At 54.7% G+C, this 20,271-nt stretch overlaps 4 protein-coding genes across 4 annotated transcripts; 1 reads left to right on the top strand and 3 right to left on the bottom strand.

Annotated features, from left to right (window-relative positions):
* Nucleotides 1-1,042: 1,042 nt before the first annotated feature.
* On the bottom strand, nt 1,043-3,157 carry phoA-2 (Alkaline phosphatase H; the record flags this gene model as incomplete). The annotated part of the gene is made up of 3 exons (XM_036637164.1): nt 1,043-1,574; nt 1,624-2,584; nt 2,638-3,157. 3 exons carry the CDS (start codon nt 3,155-3,157, stop codon nt 1,043-1,045), a joined length of 2,013 nt encoding a protein of 670 aa, XP_036497577.1.
* A 1,933-nt stretch (nt 3,158-5,090) lies between these two features.
* On the bottom strand, nt 5,091-8,856 carry CGCS363_v005314 (NAD(P) transhydrogenase; the record flags this gene model as incomplete). The annotated part of the gene is made up of 6 exons (XM_036637163.1): nt 5,091-5,122; nt 5,175-5,249; nt 5,307-6,830; nt 7,043-7,489; nt 7,543-8,679; nt 8,757-8,856. 6 exons carry the CDS (start codon nt 8,854-8,856, stop codon nt 5,091-5,093), a joined length of 3,315 nt encoding a protein of 1,104 aa, XP_036498045.1.
* A 1,741-nt stretch (nt 8,857-10,597) lies between these two features.
* Nucleotides 10,598-13,167, bottom strand: CGCS363_v005313 (putative transcriptional regulatory protein; the record flags this gene model as incomplete). Its single annotated transcript, XM_036637162.1, has 7 exons — nt 10,598-11,093; nt 11,158-11,408; nt 11,460-11,897; nt 11,947-12,248; nt 12,310-12,788; nt 12,859-12,977; nt 13,165-13,167. The coding sequence occupies 7 exons, from the start codon at nt 13,165-13,167 to the stop codon at nt 10,598-10,600; spliced, it is 2,088 nt and encodes a 695-aa protein (XP_036497575.1).
* A 2,160-nt stretch (nt 13,168-15,327) lies between these two features.
* pmd1-3 (Leptomycin B resistance protein pmd1) lies at nt 15,328-19,537 on the top strand (the record flags this gene model as incomplete). The annotated part of the gene is made up of 8 exons (XM_036637161.1): nt 15,328-15,438; nt 15,507-15,694; nt 15,755-16,411; nt 16,466-17,646; nt 17,697-17,872; nt 17,926-18,455; nt 18,504-18,807; nt 18,863-19,537. 8 exons carry the CDS (start codon nt 15,328-15,330, stop codon nt 19,535-19,537), a joined length of 3,822 nt encoding a protein of 1,273 aa, XP_036497576.1.
* Nucleotides 19,538-20,271: the final 734 nt, after the last annotated feature.

The following is a 20,271-nucleotide window of genomic DNA, read 5'->3' as shown; positions in this document are numbered from 1 at the left end:
GTAGTTGATTTCATCATGGAAATTGTTGGTGTTATGCTGACATGCAGATTGATGCATCCGAAGATGCATTCATGGATATTGTAGCATGCATAGCACAACGTCATTATGAACACTACAACTGACTCAAAGATTGCAATGCTTGAAGATTCAATACATATCTTACTCTCGAACCTCCTGAGGCTTCCTTGACGGAGAGCGTCTCTGCTTCGATGCAAACCGTCCAAAGTAATACCACCAACTTAGTCCAGCCCCGCCGCCCCTTTGCCGCTAACGGCGTCTGATATTTAATAAAGATCTGTCAGTTGACAGCAACGATCAATCTATCGGACAGATTGTTGATACTTTATAAGATGCTGGGACCCCTAAACCAGGATAATGCCCGGATGAAGGGACTCAACGACTGCCAGGGACGAACTCCCCTTACCCTGGCTTGAATGTGTCCCCTCCACTGCCCCTCCCAGGGGACTAAGACGCGGTTCCCAGCGGAGCTATATTCTCAAGTGAAGACGTTTCAAACACAATCAAATATATTGGTTCCCCTGATTCTACGCATCTGCCCCCCAAGAAAGGGGTTTGCGTGGGGTTCGGGAATTGAGGTAAAGAGCTGGGTCTGAACCTAGACTTCCAAAACAAACACACTCTCATCAGTCATATTTTGACGTATGAAAGTGTCACTAATGGGGCAAAAACGGGAATGAAGCCCACTGTCTCTTTTCGGCATCCACAGAACTGAGCATCTGTTCATCCCATCTCATATCCGCTCGTTATCTGTCAAAGTGACACCGGTGGGCCCTCAAAGAACATGAAGATACCCAGAGCTTGTTTAGATGACGACAGTCTCACACCACGATGGAGACGTCGTCAAATTCACTTGCAATAGGCTGTAACGTCTTTGATATTAAGTGTATTCATTATATTCAAGAATTTGTACTTCGTAAATAGTCTACTACTTTTCGCTCCAAACACGACCTCTCAACGCCACCCATGCTTTTACATCTCGCTACATCTACAAACAGGTATGAGAACCTACAGCAGACCCCACTCAGGCGTGGAGGTTGACCGCTCTCCTGCGACGAACACCGCCGCAGCCAGTAGCGTTGCGCGGCTGAGCCAGACCCAGGCAGTTGGCCATCTTGTAGAAGATGTCGATGTTGTTGTAGGTACCGCCAAAGGTCTCCTGGCAGGGGCCGCGGGCCCAGACGGCGACGTCGGTGAGCGAATGGACGCCCTGGGCCTCGTTGGTGGGGATGGTGCCGTTGACGACGAAGCCGTCGGCGGCGTCCTTGGGGTTGACGTAATAGTCGGAGGTGTTGGTGGCGGCGACGGCAGGGGTGCGGGCGGACTCGTGCAGGGCGAAGTCCTCGCGGCGGTCGGGGCTGGCGCCGACGCCGGCGGCGATGGCGTAGCGGGGGTTCCAGTTGAGGGGGAAGTTGGGGCCGGTGTTGTAGCTGATGCCGGGCTGCTCGACGGTGTACTGCGAGAGACCGGACTGGGCGTAGGTGCCGACGGCCTTGCGCTTGGTGCGGTCGTCCTGCTGCTCGGCGAGATACTTGGTGTCGGCGCTTCCGAAAACGCTGTCTTCTGTTAGTGTTGGTTTTTCCAGAGTGGCAGAGTTTAACTTACTCAAAGCCGTGGCCGTGGTCGGAAGACACAACGACCAGGGTCTCCTCGAGGATGCCGAGCTCCTCGAGCTTCTCGATGGTGGCCTTGACAGTGTCGTCAAGCTCAAGAAGGTCACCGAGGGCACGGTCGTAGTCAAGAGAGTGCATCTGCTTATCGATGGAAGCGGCCTCAGACATGAGGAAGAAACCATCCTCTCCACCGCGGTTGTGGAGGATATCAACGGCCTTGAGGGTCATCTCCTTCAGGCCAGGAATATCGAGAGCAGCACTCTTGTTACCGGTAGGGTCGTTCGTAAGCTTGGCCAGGTTCTCGGTGAGAACGTTGCGGTCGAGCCAGACGGGAAGGTTGGACTGGGTGAAGATACCGAGAGTCTTCTGCTTGGAGTCGGCGGCCTCGAGGGAAGTCTTGTTGAGAGCGACAGTGTAGCCCTTCTTGGCGAACTCCTCGTAGTAATCCTTGCCCTCGTAGGAGCCCTTGCCGGCGTAGAACTGCTCAGCACCGCCTCCAAAGTAGACGTCGGGACCCTCCATCTTGGTCCAGGTGTAGTTCGTGATGCCGTTGAGCGCCTGGTCGATAAGAGGACCGTACAAGCTGCGGGACCGAGTGTGGGCAGTCAAGGCAATCGGGGTGGCGTCGGCGATGAAGGCGGTGGAAACAGCACCCCATGCAGACCCCCAGATTCGGTGGATGAGCTCGACAATGGTCTCAACCTTGGGGTCGTCGAAAGCGTCCGGGGAAGAGTCAGCGTAAACGCCCATGGCGTTGACAGTGCTCTTGTGGCCAGAGTACAGAGCAGACGCGGAGTTGGCAGAGTCGGTGATGTAGCTGTCGATGGAGTGCGTCATCTGGTGACCGATGACGGGAAACTTGTCGAGAGCCAGGCTGGACTGGTACTTTCCGTTGATGCTCTTGTGGCCGAGAAGACGGGCGGCAGTGACCATGTTGGTAGTCATACCATCACCTATTAAGCTATTGTTAGTTTGAGACGAAGCCATTTGCAATCAATCTACTTACCGATGAAGAAAATGACGTTCTTGGCCTTCTTCTCAGTCGCCAGAGGTCGCACAACCCAGTTGGCGGTGGTCGTCTTGCCATCGTAGTACTTGAGGGTAACCACATAATTGCCGGGCTCGTACAAGGCGATGTGGCGCCAGATCTTGGACGCCACGTTGACCACGCTCTTCTGCTTCGCGTCCTCGGCGAAGAGGTCCTCGTACCAACCGAAAGACCACTTCTCGAGCTCAGGCTCGTCGAGGCCGAAGAACTCGGTCAGGCCCTTGGCCGCGCCGCCCTCCTTGGCGATGCTGACGGAGAAGGCCTCGTCGGGGACACCGTTGTTGAAGGCCTCGGAGCCGTTGACGGGCGCATGGACCTCGACACGGAGGTCAAAGAGCTGGCCGGGCAGGAAATCGGACTGGTCGGGCGGGAGGACGCAGCCGAGATCAGGGCAGGTGCCGAGTCGCTGGTAGGTCTGCGCCGACACGAGGGACAGCGAGGCAGCCAGGACTGCGAGGGGGCTGAGCTTTGCCATCATGTTGATCCGACGAAGAGTTGTCTGTCAATGGGAGTCGGGACAGAGACGGGAAGCGTGAACAGAAGATCCAAGCTCGGGGAAAGCTTGCTGCAGCTCGAGAGCTTATATACCCTCCTGCAGCCATCGCAAAAGAAAAAAGTCATCCCATGTCAATTGATTTCTGGGAGGGATCACCCCCGCCGAAGCTGTTGTCCGTCCAGTCCCAGAGCCATGTTCCCAATGCATGACAGCATACTTCTGTTGGTTCGCGGATCCTCGCATTCGCGGGCCAAGCACCGTGAGAGCCGGGATGAGAAGCTGCAGATTGCGCCGCGTTGCAATCCTAGCTGAGGAACTTTCGACCAACGCGTTAGGTAGGATTCCGTCACCCGGGCCACAACATCACCACGCGATTGGCCGTCAGGCAGGCGGATGGGCCGATATCATGACGGCGTACGGTGACGGTGTCTTGGGTCGAACGAAGCAGGATGCAACTTCACGGCTCATCTTGGGCAGAAGAGGCACGTGTTGCGCCGAGCTGAGCGGTCGGCATCTCGGTTTGTTATTGCCAAGCCTCTTGTCAAGCGTAGCGGGCGGAGATGATGCCAGGGACAGCAAGAGGAAGCTGTGTCGTCGGTCTTCGAATTGGGGGATGAAGCCTGGACGCCTGGGGTTGCAGAGGAAGAAGAGATGAACGGCGTCATGTGGCGTAGGCTTGGCACTGCAGGTCAAGGACGGGCATTGTGCCTTTAAAGCTTCTGGTGTGCCCGGTGTATGTCGTGATTCGCCGATACGGTTGCTTTTCATCGGTTCGTGGGGAATCGATAAAGTGATCCAAGATGGCACAGCGTGGGAGTCGTGAGCGGTTGCTCCGGGAGGGTCTAACCATGGCCGTTGAGCTTGACCTCGTGGGCGAATTGACGCTTCTGATTGGCTGATCACCGTGTAAGTCGAGGACCAGGGTCCGTTGCGGGGGTCACTCACCACCATATAAGAGACTTTTGGACGGAAATCGTAATCTTGAAAGACCATTTGAAGGATTCAAGGTGATCCATGACGAAGATTCTAACTGTACGTACCTGGATTATTCCGGGCTCAAGCCAGTGACTTGGGAACTGCACGGACGTGCGCGTTCTTCAGTGCCAAGACTGGACTGGATGAGCTCCGATATGGTCAGCAAACATTAACTGCCAAGCAATAGAGAAGCTTTGCTTGGCGTTTAAGCGTTGTGGCCGGTTGAAGACCACCGATTTTTTATTCGCCCGAGAGTTTCTTGAGGAATTTCCAAGTCACATATTTGCAAAAATTGCATGGTTTTGATCATTACTGTTCTTTAAGCCAGACCAGGATGAGGGCGTCAAGTAGAAAAAAGTTTCAGGCCCAGGGCAATGGCGATTGCGACGATGTATGTCGAGCGCCCCAATGAACAATTGTTGAAAGGTAGACTGACAAAGATCATTTGGTGTTGACAAATCAAGGAAACATACAGCAAGTCGAACGACACTGGGTCCGTTATGGGGAAATGCAGACCTGCGGACGACCTCTTACCTGACTAGGCATACCAAGCACGGACTTGGATGCAGCTTAATCTGGTCGGCCCGAGGCCATCGCTACCAATGAAATGGACATAAACATTCACGGGATGTGCCTCACTTCTGCTACTGCAGGGACAGAGATCCTGGCTTGGCTTTTGTTCGAAAAGTATCGAAGCCGGGGACCAAGGTAAACAGCAAGCCGGCTGGCTGCATTTTGCTTCGTCACCAAAAAGGAATATACTGCATAGATTTCAACACTGCCGTCCCTCGTCGGTATGTACAGCAAATCAACTAGATCAAACACACAAAGAAAAACATGAGAGAGCTCCTTGTAGATGCAATGCCTCTAAGAAAGATGCTCCCCAAACTCAGGTATACCACCGAGGATCGACGTGCGCAAAGGAGATCTCTCTAAGATTCTATGCTCGGGCCTCGACAGCTGCTTTGATTGCTGTGAAAATAACGGTCAGTATTGATGCTCCGAAGCGAACGGAATGACATACCGTCGCAAGTAACTTTAGCATCTCCAAACAACATGCGTGTTCCAGGCATGTAGAACATTGGATTGGGTACATCGGCTATATCATGTCAGAATTTGCTTCTTCAAGGGCAGGGCTTCACATCAATGAGCTTACCGTATCCGCTAGCCATGCCTCGTTTCATTACGATGACTTGCTTGCTCTTCCACGCTTGCAGCACGGGCATACCGGCAATGGGGCTACCAGGCTCCAAGGCGATGGGGTTGACGGTATCGTTGGCACCAATAACCAGCGTTACGTCAGTGTCGTTGAAGTCATCATTGATCTCGTCCATCTCCAAGACGATGTCGTAGGGCACGCTCGCCTCTGCGAGCAGGACGTTGCACTGACCGGGCATGCGACCAGCCACCGGGTGAATGGCGAAGCGGACGTTGATGTTCTTTGCTCGCAGCATGCTCGTGATTTCGCTGATGGCGTACTGCGCCTTGGCCACAGCCATACCGTAGCCCACTACTATGATCACATTTTCGGCGTTGACGAGAGCTTCAGCCGTGTCTTCCACGTTTGTTTGCGTTATCGCCCCCTCTATCTTGTAGTCCGATTGCTGCGGTGCCGATATACCACCAAATAAGACGTTTGTCAGCGATCGATTCATCGCCACGCACATAATGTACGATAGAATGGAACCAGATACGCCGATGAGGGCTCCTACTGTAGTTAGAAGCGGGTTATCTAGCATGAATCCTTCTGCCACAAGAGCGAAGCCAGAGTACGCGTTCAGCACTGTGATGACGACAGGCATATCTGCTCCTCCAATCGCAGCTGTTGTGGTATAGCCCTTGATGAAAGACAGGATGGTGTTTGCTGACAGAGCTGCGGCAGCAATCATGGGTGAGCCGGGCGCCATCGTCACAAAGGCACCCATGGTAGCAATGTTAGCTGTGAGCATGCCAGAGTTTAAGACATGTCTTCCGGGTAGCATGAGCGGCTTTGAAGACATCCTGCCGGCTAGCTTGAGGAATGCGACAATGGATCCAGTGAAGGTAATACCACCTATGAGGACTCCCAAGTAGCCAGTAACCATATGGAGCGTTGAAATGTCGTCAATATGCGCCATAACACTTCCGATAGAAGTCAATACAGCTGCCAGACCAACCACGGAGTGGAGGGCGGCAACGGTCTGAGGAAGGTCCGTAGGAGTGATCCGCTTGCCGATAAGAAGACCGACAATACCTCCAAGAGCCGCCAGAGCACCAAACTGAGTTAGAACCTCAGGAGAGAAGCCAACAGCCAGAAGAGAGGCCAGCACACCGGAGCCAACTCCGAGCATGCCCAGCATGTTACCCATGCGAGCTGTGGACTGAGATGCCAAGCTGGAGAGGGAACTAATACAGAGGACAGAGCTGACAGCATACCCAGCCTGAACTAAAAAACTAGCCCCAGTGGCCGCTGCAGCAATATATCCTCCGCCGCACAAGGCCGCGGGGATGGCATAAAGCCATGGGTATTCCGGTGGGTCAGTCGGTCGCTTGAACATGTCCAACATTCGCTTCGTGATGACGAAACCGCCAGATACATTTACGAAGGCGAGGAGAACAGAGAGGGCGCCGAGAACTTGAGGGATCGTCTGAGGAACATAGCCACCACCTAGAATGAATAGGCCGCCAATTCCAACCATTCCTGGCAATTGTTAGTTCTGTCCATTGATTCTTGCGATTTGAGGGAAGCTGGGCGGCACCTGCGGGCAGGTGCCGTGCGAAGGGGTCTGTGCGCCCCGGGCCGGGGCGCACAGACCATTCTCCACCTTCTCGGCCCGCAAAGCATTCCAGATCTGCTATCATCATCACACTGATCGCCGTCTTCGCGCCCATTGCTGTGATAGAAACACTTACCAGAAATCGCATTCGTCACGGACATTAATGGCGAGTGTAACGAGGGCGAAACGTTCCACACGACTCTGTATCCGATGAGGGAAGCGAGAGAGAATGTCATGAAGAGAGGTCCGGTCACCGTTCCCACTGCAAGCGCAGTTCCCATACCAGCGGTGACGGTCGCAACTTCGCGGGAAGTCTTCTGAAATGGTGTCAAAGCGACGACTTCAGCTTCGGCGGCAGCGGTAGGAGTCGGAGGCGGAGCTGGAGCTGGAGGAGGAGCCTTGCGAGGAGCTGGTGGGATGATGTCTCCATTTTGAGTGACGATCGCTCCTCGGACAACCTCATCAGACAGGTCGATTCCGAACTGCTTCTCCTTTGGAGCTATGGACAGTAGAAACTTGGTTATGTTATTGGAGTACAGGGTTGATGATTGCGTGGGCAGTCGCGAAGGCAAGTCTGTGTAACCTGGAAGAGTGTCAGTCAACCATTGTTAGACCAAGGGGCTTCGTAGAACTTACCAATGATCTTGACGTCCTTGTAAACATAGAGCTCTCCAGGCTTGGTCTTCTCGCAGTTTCCGCCTGCCTCAGCTGCCAAGTCGACGACGACCGAGCCGGGCTTCATGATCTCGAGCATTGACTTCGTAATGAGCTTAGGCGCCGGCTTTCCAGGGATCAGGGCAGTGGTAATGATGATGTCGACCTCGCGGGCTTGTTCAGTGAACAGCTTCATCTCGGCTTCGATGAACTCCTTGGACATCTCCTTGGCGTATCCGCCAGCTCCGGAGCCGTCCTCCTTGATGTCGACCTCGATGAACTCGGCGCCTAGCGACTGAACCTGCTCTCGAGCCGCGGGACGTGTATCGAAGCCTCGCACGATCGCGCCGAGTCTCCTAGCGGTTGCGATTGCGCTCAGTCCAGCAACACCAGCGCCAATGACAAGTACTTTGCAAGGAGGAACCTTGCCGGCGGCGGTAACCTGGCCGGTCAAGAAGCGACCAAAATTGTTGGAAGCCTCAAGAACAGCCTTGTATCCAGCAATGTTGGCCATGGAGCTAAGAGCGTCAAAGACCTGGGCACGTGAAATCCGGGGAATTTGGTCCATGGCAAAAGAGGTGGCCTTCTGCGCCGCGAGCTTCTCTACGAGTGGCTTGTTTTGCGCAGGCTGCAGAAAGGAGATGACGGTCTGCTTCTCTTTCATGAGCTCGATCTCGGCGGGAATTGGCCCGCGGACCTTGAGAACAATATCGGAGCCGGACCAGACTTTCTCGGCGCTGTCAACAAGCGTTGCGCCGGCGGTTTCGTAGGCGGCGTCAGGGAAGTCGGCCGCGGCTCCGGCGCCTTGCTCTACAAGGACTTTGGAGAAGCCCTTTTTGAGCAGCAAAGCTACATTCTGGGGTGTTAACGCGACGCGACGCTCATTGAGATAGATCTCCTTGGGGACGCCAACAGCAAGGTTGGCGTACGGGACAGACGGGGGCTCCACAACCGTGGAGTAGGGCGCGGTGGTGACAGGTCCGGAGACTACGGAAGCATGGCGAACGAGCTGAAGAGGCCTCGAGACGGCCGGAACAAGGGCCGTCGTCTGGCGAGCTCGCGCATGTGTGCAATTCCACTTGCGCTGGCCTTCAAAAGCCAGAGTAGCCGGTGCGACTTCTGATGCGGGGTAATCAGCATCGAGCAGGAAGCAATTGAGTTCGCTCGTTGTCTAGTGCCGGGGGAAGCTGGCTTACCTAGACCGACCGGCCACGAGCGAGGGACGAGCCGCCCGGAAGCGCGGGATGAGCAGAGGTTGGTGGCCAGAACTGGCCGCAAGACGGATAGGTTCACCATCGTTGCGAGTAGGCTTCGAGCATCCAGGCTAGCGAGGCCGGGGCGACGAGGCGATCAGGCAGCGCGGCTTCTCATCTGTCGTCGTCACTGCCGATTGAACGACAGACTGGACAGACGGCGCAGGGCACGTATTGGTGTCTATACGAATGCGGAGCTGCTAGAGTGTTGTAGAAAGGGAAAAGAGAAGACACGAAGAACAGGAAGAGAAAGAAAAGTTTAGGGTTGGGATTGACTTTGCGCCCGAGGAAGAAACAGACAACGGGCTCGTACCGTGTCACGTTATTCACCCGCGTCTCGTCCATGCCCCTCCTCCGCCCTCATCGCCTCTTTGGCCTCCCGAGTCCTCCTCCTGGCTTCTCTGCGCATCCGGATCCTTGTTCACTCCCGTTCCCGCTTCCATTTTGCCCCCCCAGGCCCCAGGCGGGAGCGCAGAATCGGCCAAGTGTGTCGCAGATGTCGCAGGACGAGCTCCAAGCTCCTCCAATCACTGTTTGAGTCTGATGCTTGGGGTAGCCGCCAAGGTGGCCACCCCGCTCAAAGCTCTGCTCGCTCTGATTCACAGCCACATGGGTAAAATAACCGGATTCAAGAAGACGCGGGTGCGGATCTTCCGCGAGGGTAACCGTAGACGAACAGTTGGAGGTAGAGAGGGAGATGGTGTGCGCGTGCGACTGTTCGCGTGTGGTACGTATGAGCTTCAGGGGGTGATGGTGTGAGCTGCTGGAGGAAGTGGCCTGCTGCATGCCTCCGTGCAGGGAAGAAGTTACCTCGATTGCGCCCTGGACCCGGTCACCCGCTTCTCCAGTGCGGGGGTGGGGCCGTGGATACCAAATATGGCGCTAAAACATGGCAGCACGGCTCTTTTCCCCGCTATCCAAGCATCTGATAAGCCGTCGATAAGCCCGATAAAGCTCCCCTCGAGCACCGCCATCAGCCAGTATACACTGTACGCATACCAGAGTATTCGTCTCAAGCCAATGCGACGGGAGACGGAGTCATGGGTCATTATGCCGCACGGGCTGCGACATAGAATCCCTGGCCTCATCTTGACCCGTGTTTGCTGCCGTGATGCGGAGAAGCTGCAGCAGTCTGTCCCCTGTATTCGTGGGTATCCGCATCTTCCGTGCTCCCTCCCCGTGATCCAAATTCAGTTGTCCCAAATCTCTTCATATTTCTGGAACACACCTAGCGTAGGGTTGATAAATGGACTCAGATCTCAAAAGCAAACTTTACAGGTTGACTTCAGCAGAGCGCCTGGACAGTAGCTCGTGCTTGTCAAGGTGTCGTCTCGACTCCAATTTAGCCAGCCTGATGACGACCTCCGTTACATGTGTAATGCATGCAGCTGCGCACAGAAAAGGAAAACTTGCGTCGGCTAGCTCGGGCTTTTCCTCGTTGAAGACGGGCGGTAGCAAGATGCGGCAGGAGGACAGCCAATGGGACTGCGACATCTGAGTTGGAGAAGCAGAGATACGTTCTTCAGCTGGGTTGTTGCAGATTTAGTGTCAACCTTCTCAGTCTCGCACAGCAGTGGTCGGATGATGTCTTCCAGCGGCCGTCTTAGTCATGGTGAGAGGCGATGCTTTCTTCGTATTGAAAGCTCTCGAGCTCCATCATCTACCCTTCTACTTCCCTGATCTAATACATGATATTTTGCCTTCCCCGCCTTTGGGCGTTAGCATCCCTGATGCTTTTTTTTCTTCTCGCACACCGCGATACACCATGACCCTTCAGCAAATTTTCACTGCAAAAACGACGTGTCGTCTTCCACAAGACCCATCATCTGCTGGTTACTGTAAAACCAATCCTCCAGCTGTGACGCGTTGCCCATCCACATCATCTGGTTGAGCGGGCCCGGCCCGGCGGGGTTCATACCGTCCTCCAGCGACCCCATCTGCTCCGGGTTTCCAACTTCGCCCGTCTGCTGCCGATCGGCGCCACCGCCAGTCAGCCCCGCCGGCGGGAACCCGAGCGCCGTGAGATACTTGTCCATCTCCTGGCTAGCCTGCACCTGCTCCGACTGCTGCGAGTCCTTCCGCATCTCGACGTACCGGAACGCCACGTTGTACAGTACGTGGAACAGCCGGTAGAGCCTGGCTGACGCTTCGGTGAACTCCTTGGCGGCCTGTATCGATGTGACGAACGCTTGCAGGTGGGCGAGGTCCGCCGCGTCGTTGGTCTCCATGACTTGGCAGAAAATCACAATGAACGGAACAAACGGAGCGAAGAGAATTGTCCTGCGTGAGTTGTTAGCAACCGTATTGTTTGCGTCGTCATAAGCATGCAACCAATGACACTCACCAATTCATGTACATGGGAAAAAGATAATAGCCGTCTTTTGCCATGATCTTCATACAGTCCTGGTGTCTTTGCAACGTCGCCCTCGCTGCATCGATGCACTCGGTGCTGAACGTCGTCGGAGAACCGGGAGGCGACGGCACGGCTCGGTAGATGATGGTCAACAACGACAACCTCAGAACCTCATCAGAGACATTGAAAAAGTCCATGGTGTTTTCACCGACGGCCTCAATCGCTGCTTGAAGATATTGCGCCTGGTCAAACTGGTCAGTACTGAGACATGCAGACCCGTGTTGTGCACTTACGTGAGTCTCTTGCGTGCGCTCCGTCACGCGCTGCAACTCCGCAGCCAAACCCCGAGCGCGACCTTCACGGACGGAAGCTGGTTGTGAGAGTGCCTCAGGACTGTATAGCTGCTCGTACGTCTTCCCCTGGATGCTCGAGACGATTACCCACAAGCAGAAGTAGCTCATGAGCGCCCCGTGGATCTTGCTTGAACTCGACGGGTATGGGACGGTGACGTCGTAGTCCTGGATGCTCGACGGCCTGCCAAGACGGAGTGACAGACTCTTGTCTACAAAGTACACGGACCAGAACAGAAAGATCTTGTAGTCTTCGTCGTCCTTGTTGCTGCTCCTTACAGAAGCTATTCTGTGGTATCCGAGACTTTGACACAGCTGAGCCGCTGCACAGTTGAGCGTCCATGCAAGGGACGGTTTTGCTACCTCGACGGCGTGGTACGCCTGTAAATTGTAAGCCATCAAACAATGCAGCAGAGTTCGTTTAACTCACCCCGAAGAGCAAAGCCACGATCATGTCCATGGTTGCTGGTAGGTGTAGGGGGAGATTGGCGAGGGCGGTCTCCAGGTTATCACGGCAGATGCCGCTCATCTTGGTGTACTCTTCCTTTTGTTGTTCCGTGATCTTCCCCGTCATGATCATATCCAGGTAGAGACTCTCCAGTCCGGCATTGACGATGATGAACTCGGCTTCATTAAATTCAGTTGGGGCAAAGAAGACTTTGAGTGTAAGATCTACAAAGTGATCCGGATGCAAAAAGTTGTTGACCCATTGAACGCCAAGCACTCGTTGCGCTGTTGTACAAGGCGGAAAGTTAGCGGTGCAGTAGAAAACGGCCGGGTAATAAAGTCGTACCTTTTGCATCGCGGATGACGCTGACTGCAGATTGTACCGGAGGCATTTCCCATTCACTCAAGGCCGGCCGTGGAACAGGTCTGGCATGGGCATACGTCAGTTCGTGAGAGGCAGACTGCTGCTTCAGCCCCTCGACGAGCGAGTGGAGGGCGTCGAGGGTTTCCCGCATCTCGAGAACTGATGCGCTGTCACCGACAGTCTTGCGAAGGAACTCGTGAGCAAATATGGACTGGGCCGTCATTGATGATTCGCCCTCGAGCATGGGCCCGGTCGGCTGCACGGTGTTGACATGGCTGGCAGGGGTCGATGTCGAGGTGGTAGCGGGTTGCGAGGGCAGCGCGCCAGACTTGGCAGCTGCGGCGGGAGCGGACGAAGCCGAGGCCGCAGCTGTCGCGACTGTGGGGAGTTGCAACTTGAGGTCTTCGAGAAGACGTACGACGCCGTCCAGGCGGCGGTCAATAAGATCAATCTTCTTTTCGCTTGAAGGTGGGGTGAGTTTGTTAGAAACAAGTTTTTTTTTTTCACGATGCGATGAGATGGGACACATACTATTGAGGGGTGATGAGAATGCGAGTTCTCTTCTCCTTTGGCTTCAGGCCCGAGGTGTTCTTACACTCGATGCCGGCGTGTTGGCAGTGGGCGCAGGGGGTCTCTCTATCGCAACGAATCTGGGGATTCACAAAGTCAGCTCACAGCGTCCAATGAATGGCTGCGAGTGACATGACACATATCATGGCTACACTAGTGTAAAGGGAACAAGGGTTGAGGTTGCTAGGGGGCCATCTGCGTACCTTACGAGCACGGCAAGCGTCACACTACATATTGGATTAGTTGGATGAACTCAAATCAAGGGACCATGATTTTTCAAAAACTTGCCGCTCGTTTGATCGGGAGAGAAGAAGGGTTTGAACCGGGGCCAGTTGCTCCAGCGCCTGCACCAGACGATTCGGCCTCCATGATGGCCGGCGGGATGTGGGTGTGGTTCTGTCAGGTGTGGAAAAGGCTAAGATGCAAGGGGTCACAGTCTTCTAGAAGCCGGCGGGGCGGATGACAGATGGGCAGAGGATCCGAGCCCGGAATAGTGACTCGACGACCGAAATGTGGGGACCCAGACTGGTTCGGGGGCGGGTGACGTCGGGCTCCGAGCAGGTTGAAAGAGCGGGCGTTGGGGGTCGGAACTCAGGGAGTAGGTTCGGGAGGAACGATGCCGTCCGGAGGCGTTCTTTGAGCTCTTCTTAGAAACGAATGCGGAGCGCGCGGGACCCGCAACCGAAGCACTATGGGTCGAGGCCGCCGGGTGCTCGGCGGGATACCGGTGGCTGTATCTCTTGGAGCTAAGGTAGCTAGGCTCTGGCAAAGAGGCTGTGGCTGAGGCTTAGGCTTAGGGCAAGCACATGGAGATTCGTATCTGCAGTTATAAAAGGATGAGCAGCTGTTGCACAAGAAAGGGACCCGGGACATGGCTCATATGAATGGTTCGTGTGCGAGCAATACAAGGCGGACATGGATTTTTCCTAGAGATTAAGCTTCAATGCCCCCTGGGGACTGGCAGCATTCAGGGGACACGCACAGCCAACCGTCCAGGGCAGACCCAAGCCGCCAGCCCCGGACTGGCCGCTGTAGAAGCCATCCTGAAGAGGAATACTTAGCCAGGGCACGGGCCTGTTCAGTTCTAGTAGCGACTTTACAGAGACTTGATTCGTCGGCATAGGGGCAGTACAGCTGTAGATCCCGCTTTTGCAGTGGTTCTAGCGCATCTTCGGGCTTATCCCACCGGTTGCTCCCAGGGTCCCCCCACCGGTACTGACAAATGGCGGGCTATGTTTCTCTGAATAGCGACCAGTTCATCGAGATATCCCGCGGGCATTATGGCTAAACTTAGCTCGTCTAAGCTTGAGACTTTGTCCAAAACCCCAGGACTCCCGCCGCTGTTGAAGCCGTCTGATTGACCGTTGCATCAATTCCTCTTCATGTCTTCTTTCGCTGATGGGTGAGTGTGTTGACAAGAGTCACCACTTTCAAGACGAGATGTCATATCATACCCTCATGTGTGAGTTGTGTCACAATGTCTTCAGCCATGCTTCGTTTGCCCGGGCTGAGTATGGATACGGACGGCTTCGAGGCAGCTTGGCTGCATGCCTGCAACCTGTCGAGTAGTTGAGAGGTCGTGGTGGGTTGGGAGCGACACAAACGGAGCCGGCGGCAGCATTGACCCGTTTGGCTCACCTTGGCTCACCTTGGGAGGAGGGTTAGACGACGAATCTTTTGCGAGTGCGGCGTCTCACACGTGTCGTTTGAGCGACAGTGTCGTCGCGTCTCAGAAAACGCACCAGCTGGCATGCTGCCGCACGATGGAAGAGTCATCGGCGTGACCACGCATTCGGCCGTTTGGATGGACGAATGCTGACAAAATCCGGGGACGCGACGAACCCTTTAAGCTGGCCGAGCCTCCTGAAAGTCCGTAGAATCGGAACCCGCGAACACCGTCGTCCGACGCTGTGGGATGCCGGAGTTGGCCCCTTCGGCCCCCGCTGTCAACCCGCCAAGCGCTTCCGGGCCAATCAGATAACCTTATCTTTTCCGGCTCTTGGCGGGTCCCACTCTTCCTGGTCCGCGGAACGCCGTCCACGAGTGTAATGGGGGTTTCAATGATGAAGCTGGCGACATTGACTCCTGTAATTCGGACAAACGCAGCGCAAATTCTTTGGAATCCCGACAAGGAAGGCGCACGGCGAAAGGTGGCCGCGTCTTTTCGTGAAAGCCTCCGAAATTTCGTCAACCAAGTCATGACGTGCTGCAAGATATAAGCTCTTCGTCCGTTGTTTTCCATCCAAAAGCGCATCATCATCACCAACCCAAACACTGTGAAGCTCGTCCCTTGCCTCCCACTTCCCAAAAGGCGCCAGAGCTTCATCACCCAACCACAATTTCACCACGAAAAACGAAAAAGAAACCCGATTACGAGAATACGAAAATCCTCAACTACAGTTTGCGACCACGGATCGAAACCCCGAAATAATGGGGGCCGAAGCCGAGAAAAGGGAAACCGTCCCGGCGGAGGACTTCGCTGCGGAGAGCTCCCCGGCCGACGCTGTCAAAGAGGAGGGTGGCGCCTTCAAGGCCTATTTGGTAAGAGCTCATCAAGCGCCTTCCATCTGCTCAATTTGCCTGCCGTATCTTGCGCTGACTCTCCAAAGAGGATCTTTTCATACGGAGGAACGTTTGAGAGGATTCTTCAAGCCATTGCTTTGATATGTGCAGTGGGATCTGGTGCGGGAATCGCCCTCCAGAACTTGATTTTTGGCAGCTTCGTCACGACCATCCAGGACTTCACCACTGGAAAGTCCACTCCGGACCACTTCCGCGGCGAGGTCTCCAAGCTCGCGTACGTACATCACTCGGGTTTTTTTTTTTTTTTTTTTGAATTCGGAGCTAACTCCGCCAGTCTCTACTTCGTCTACCTGGGAATCGCCAGATTCGCTCTTGCGTATGGCTACATTTCGCTGACGACATTCTCCGCCTACCGCATCACGAGGAATCTCCGACACAAGTACCTCCACGCCGCCCTCCGACAAGAGGTAGCATTCTATGACTTTGGCACCGGCGGCTCCATCGCGACCCAGGCCATCTCCAACGGACGACTGATCCAGGCTGGAATCGCCGAGAAGCTCGCCCTGACCTTCCAGGGACTTGCCGTCTTTGTTACCGCCTTCATCATCTCCTTCATCACGCAATGGAAGCTCACGCTCATCGTTGTCGGCATTGCGCCCCTCATTCTCGTCGTTATGGGTGTTGCCTCAACCTTCGAGGCTGCTCTTGAGACCAAGATCCTCGATACCTACGCCCAGGCAGGTTCCTTCTCCGAAGGTATCCTCGCGAGTGCCCGAACCGTTCACGCATTTGAAATCAGGTCAAGACTGGTTCAGAAATTTGACAAGTTTCTGCAAGACGCCCATAACCTCGGAAATAAGAAGTCGCCCCTTTTCGGTATTCTGTTTTCATTCGAGTACTTCGTCATTTATGCCGGCTTCGCCCTCGCCTTCTGGCAGGGCATCCACATGATGAACCGTGGTGAGATTACCGAGTCTGGAGATATCTTCACGTAAGTGTAATCCCTGTTCCATCGATTCAGTGCCGAGGAACTGACGTCTATCAGCGTTCTGCTTTCCGTTGTCATTGGTACTACTGCTCTGACCATGTTGACCCCGTACATCATCGAGTTCACCCGTGCCGCTTCCGCCGCAGCTCAGTTGTTCAAGCTCATCGACCGGCCTTCGGAAATCGATCCGTTTGACAAGTCGGGTGAGCAGCCAACTGACACTGTTGGAGTCGTCGACCTGGAGAACATCACCTTTTCGTACCCGACCAGACCTGGCGTTACTGTGCTGGACAACTTCTCTCTGCATATCCCCGCGGGCAAGGTCACCGCTCTTGTGGGCTCCAGCGGTTCCGGAAAGAGTACCATCATTGGCTTGATTGAGCGCTGGTACAACCCTAAATCTGGAACCATCAAGCTTGACGGCAAACCCATCGATCGTCTCAACCTCAACTGGCTCCGTAAGAATGTCCGTCTTGTCCAACAGGAGCCCATTCTGTTCCAGGGCACAGTCTTCGACAACATCGCCAATGGATTGGTCGGAACCCAATGGGAGAACGCCCCGCGGGAGGAGCAAATGCAGCGGGTGCAAGAGGCCGCCAAGATTGCCTTTGCGCACGACTTCGTCTCACAGCTTCCAGAGGGTTATGACACCATGATTGGTGAGCGCGGTGGCCTCCTTTCCGGTGGACAAAAGCAGCGTGTGGCCATCGCTCGCAGCATCATCTCGCAGCCCAAGGTTCTTCTGCTGGACGAGGCTACCAGCGCTCTCGACCCTCACGCGGAGGGCGTCGTCCAACAGGCTCTCGATAAGGCCTCCGAAGGTCGCACCACAATCACCATCGCGCACAAGCTGGCAACCATCCGCAAGGCAGACAACATCGTCGTCATGAACAAGGGCAAGATTGTTGAGCAGGGAACCCACGAGGGACTTCTCAAGCAGGATGGCGCTTACACTCGCCTCGTCAGAGCCCAGAACTTGTCTGTTTCGGAAGAAGGATCTATCACCGAAACTGAGGGCGATGACGACGATTCCACCCCGAAGGAGAACATCGAGATGACAAAGACTATGAGTCGGTACCGGACTGCAGACCAGACCCGCATGGAGCTCCAAAAGGAGCGTGACAACTACGACCATCACAAGCAGAAGGGCCTCATCAGTGTGGTTATCAGAATGGTTCGCGAGACCCCGGAGTTGAACTGGGCTTACTTTGGCACCTTGGTTGCCGTTGTTGTAGCTGGTAAGTGCCCTGAAGATGTATAATCCGTGACAATCGCTGACAGTAAACAGCTGGTGCATTCCCTGGTCAATCTTTGATCATCGCCAACCTCGTCGACGTCTTCACCCTGACAGGCTCAGAGATGATCTCCAAAGGCAACTTCTATTCTCTGATGTTCTTCGTTCTCGCTCTCGGTGTCTTTGTCTGCTACTTTGCTATGGGCTGGACGACCAACACAATTGCACAGGTAAGTTCGGCCCCTAATTTGATACTCCAAGTGCCTGATCTAACGCCTGATAGGGCCTCAATCACAAGCTCCGTAAGCAGGCTCTCAACGATTTCCTCCGACAAGACCTCCAATTCTTCGACCGTAGAGAGAACAACACTGGAGCTCTGGCCAGCAAGCTTGAGTCCAACCCGCAGTCCATCTTAGAGCTTATGGGTTTCAACATTGGCCTCATCTTGATCTCAACCCTCAACGTTGTGGCTTGCAGTATCCTGGCCATTGCCACCACCTGGAAGCTTGGTCTGGTTGTCGTGCTCGCCGGTCTCCCGCCCTTGGTGAGCTCGGGATATATCAAGGTCCGCCTGGACTCCAAGCTCGACAACAGCACGTCGAAGCGCTACTCTGCCAGCGCTGCCATCGCCTCGGAGTCGGTGACCGCTATCAGGACTGTCTCGTCTTTGGCCATCGAGGAGTCTGTTCTTAAAAGATACACAGACGAGCTCGACCACGCAGTCAGGGCTTCAACGGCACCGCTCTTCACCATGACCGTTGCCTTTGGTCTTACCCAATGCATCGAGTACTTTTTCATGGCTCTCGGCTTCTGGTACGTCCCTAGCCCCTTCTCATTGTAGTGCACACTAACACACCGCAGGTACGGCTGCCGACTGTTGTCTTTCAATGAGATTAGCATGTACCAGTTCTTCGTCGCCTTCATGGGCACGTTCTTCTCCGGTCAGGCCGCCGCCCAACTCTTCCAGTACTCCAGCAGCATGACCAAGGGTATCAACGCCGCAAACTACCTCTTCTGGCTCCACGATCTCCAGCCCACCATCCAGGAGACGCCCGACAACCATGACAAGGCCCCCAAGTCAGGCACCTCTCTCGACTTTGATCACCTGAAGTTTTCCTACCCCCTGCGTCCCGAAGCCCACGTCCTGCGCGGCGTCGATCTGGAGGTAAGCCGTCCCAGTCCTCTACAAACTGACGAGCATCGAGACTGACACATCGCAGATCAAGAAGGGCCAATTCGTCGCCCTGGTAGGCGCCTCCGGCTGCGGAAAGAGCACCATGATCGCCATGCTCGAGCGCTTCTACGACCCGACAACCGGCACGATCCGCATCGACGGCGACGCCGCCCTCTCCGAGCTCAACCCGCGCCTCTACCGCCAGTTCGTCGCCCTAGTCCAGCAGGAGCCGACCCTCTTCCAGGGCAGCATCCGCGAGAACATCGCCCTGGGCATCGACTCCGACTCTCTCACCGACGTGCCCGACGCGCAGATCGAGCAGGCCTGCCGCGCGGCCAACGCCTGGGACTTTGTCTCGTCCCTCCCCGAAGGCCTCGGCACCCCCTGCGGAAGCAGCGGCATGCAGCTGTCCGGCGGCCAGAGGCAGCGTATCGCCATCGCGCGAGCTCTGATCCGCAACCCGAGGATCCTGCTGCTCGACGAGGCGACGAGCGCGCTGGACACGGAGTCGGAGAAGATTGTGCAGCGGGCGCTCAATGAGGCGGCGCGCGACGGCGAGAGGATCACGATCGCTGTCGCCCATCGTCTATCCACAGTCAAGGACGCGGACATCATCTGCGTGTTTTACGGGGGCAGGATCGTGGAGAAGGGGACGCACGCGCAGTTGGTAGCCAAGGGTGGCATGTACAAGCAAATGTGCGAGGCGCAGAATCTCGAGTAGAGGGACACTGAGGATTCTTTTGTCATCAGGAGTTGAGCAAATGGCTCCTCCTTGGGTTTTTCGGCATGGCGTTGGGAGACATTACCCTGTACAACGTACGCATCAACTGCACACAACTCGGCCACCATAGAACTGTAGAGTAGATCTTAATGTTTATCCACTTCAAGATAACAACGAATTGTTGATGGTCCTGTCCATGCTGATTTTCATGTGTCTGCGTGGCTACATTTCCTGTGTTCTTAAGTACCCCTACCATTTCGAAGACGATAGTAGCGACGACGGCTATAGTAGCGAAGACGAAGATGACGACAACGGTGAGGTAGATTGTAGCCACAGGTAAAGTAGTCGCTCTACCACAAGGAAAATAGGCAGCCTCTTGTTGTGGCCATACATACACAGAAGCCACCTCCAGGTCCCTCAGCAACCAAGAGAAGGAAAACAATACACAAGACAATACAACACAGTACAATACAATACAGTACAATACAATACAGTACAATACAATACAGTACAATACAATACAGTACAATACAATACAGTACAATACAATACAGTACAATACAATACAGTACAATACAATACAATACATTACATGACAGCAAAATAGTACATTACATCACAGCAATACAAGACAATCCAGTAAAATACAACGCATGTGTTGTATTTGACATGTTGTGTTGTCTTTCTCTGCCTAATGGCCAGAATATTCCATAAACTGGCTTTCGATGAAATTT

This window comes from Colletotrichum siamense (assembly GCF_013390195.1).
Source record: "Colletotrichum siamense strain Cg363 chromosome Unknown KSG_Cg363_contig03, whole genome shotgun sequence".
Lineage (NCBI taxonomy): Eukaryota > Fungi > Ascomycota > Sordariomycetes > Glomerellales > Glomerellaceae > Colletotrichum > Colletotrichum siamense.
This window is presented reverse-complemented; position numbering and strand designations above follow the sequence as displayed.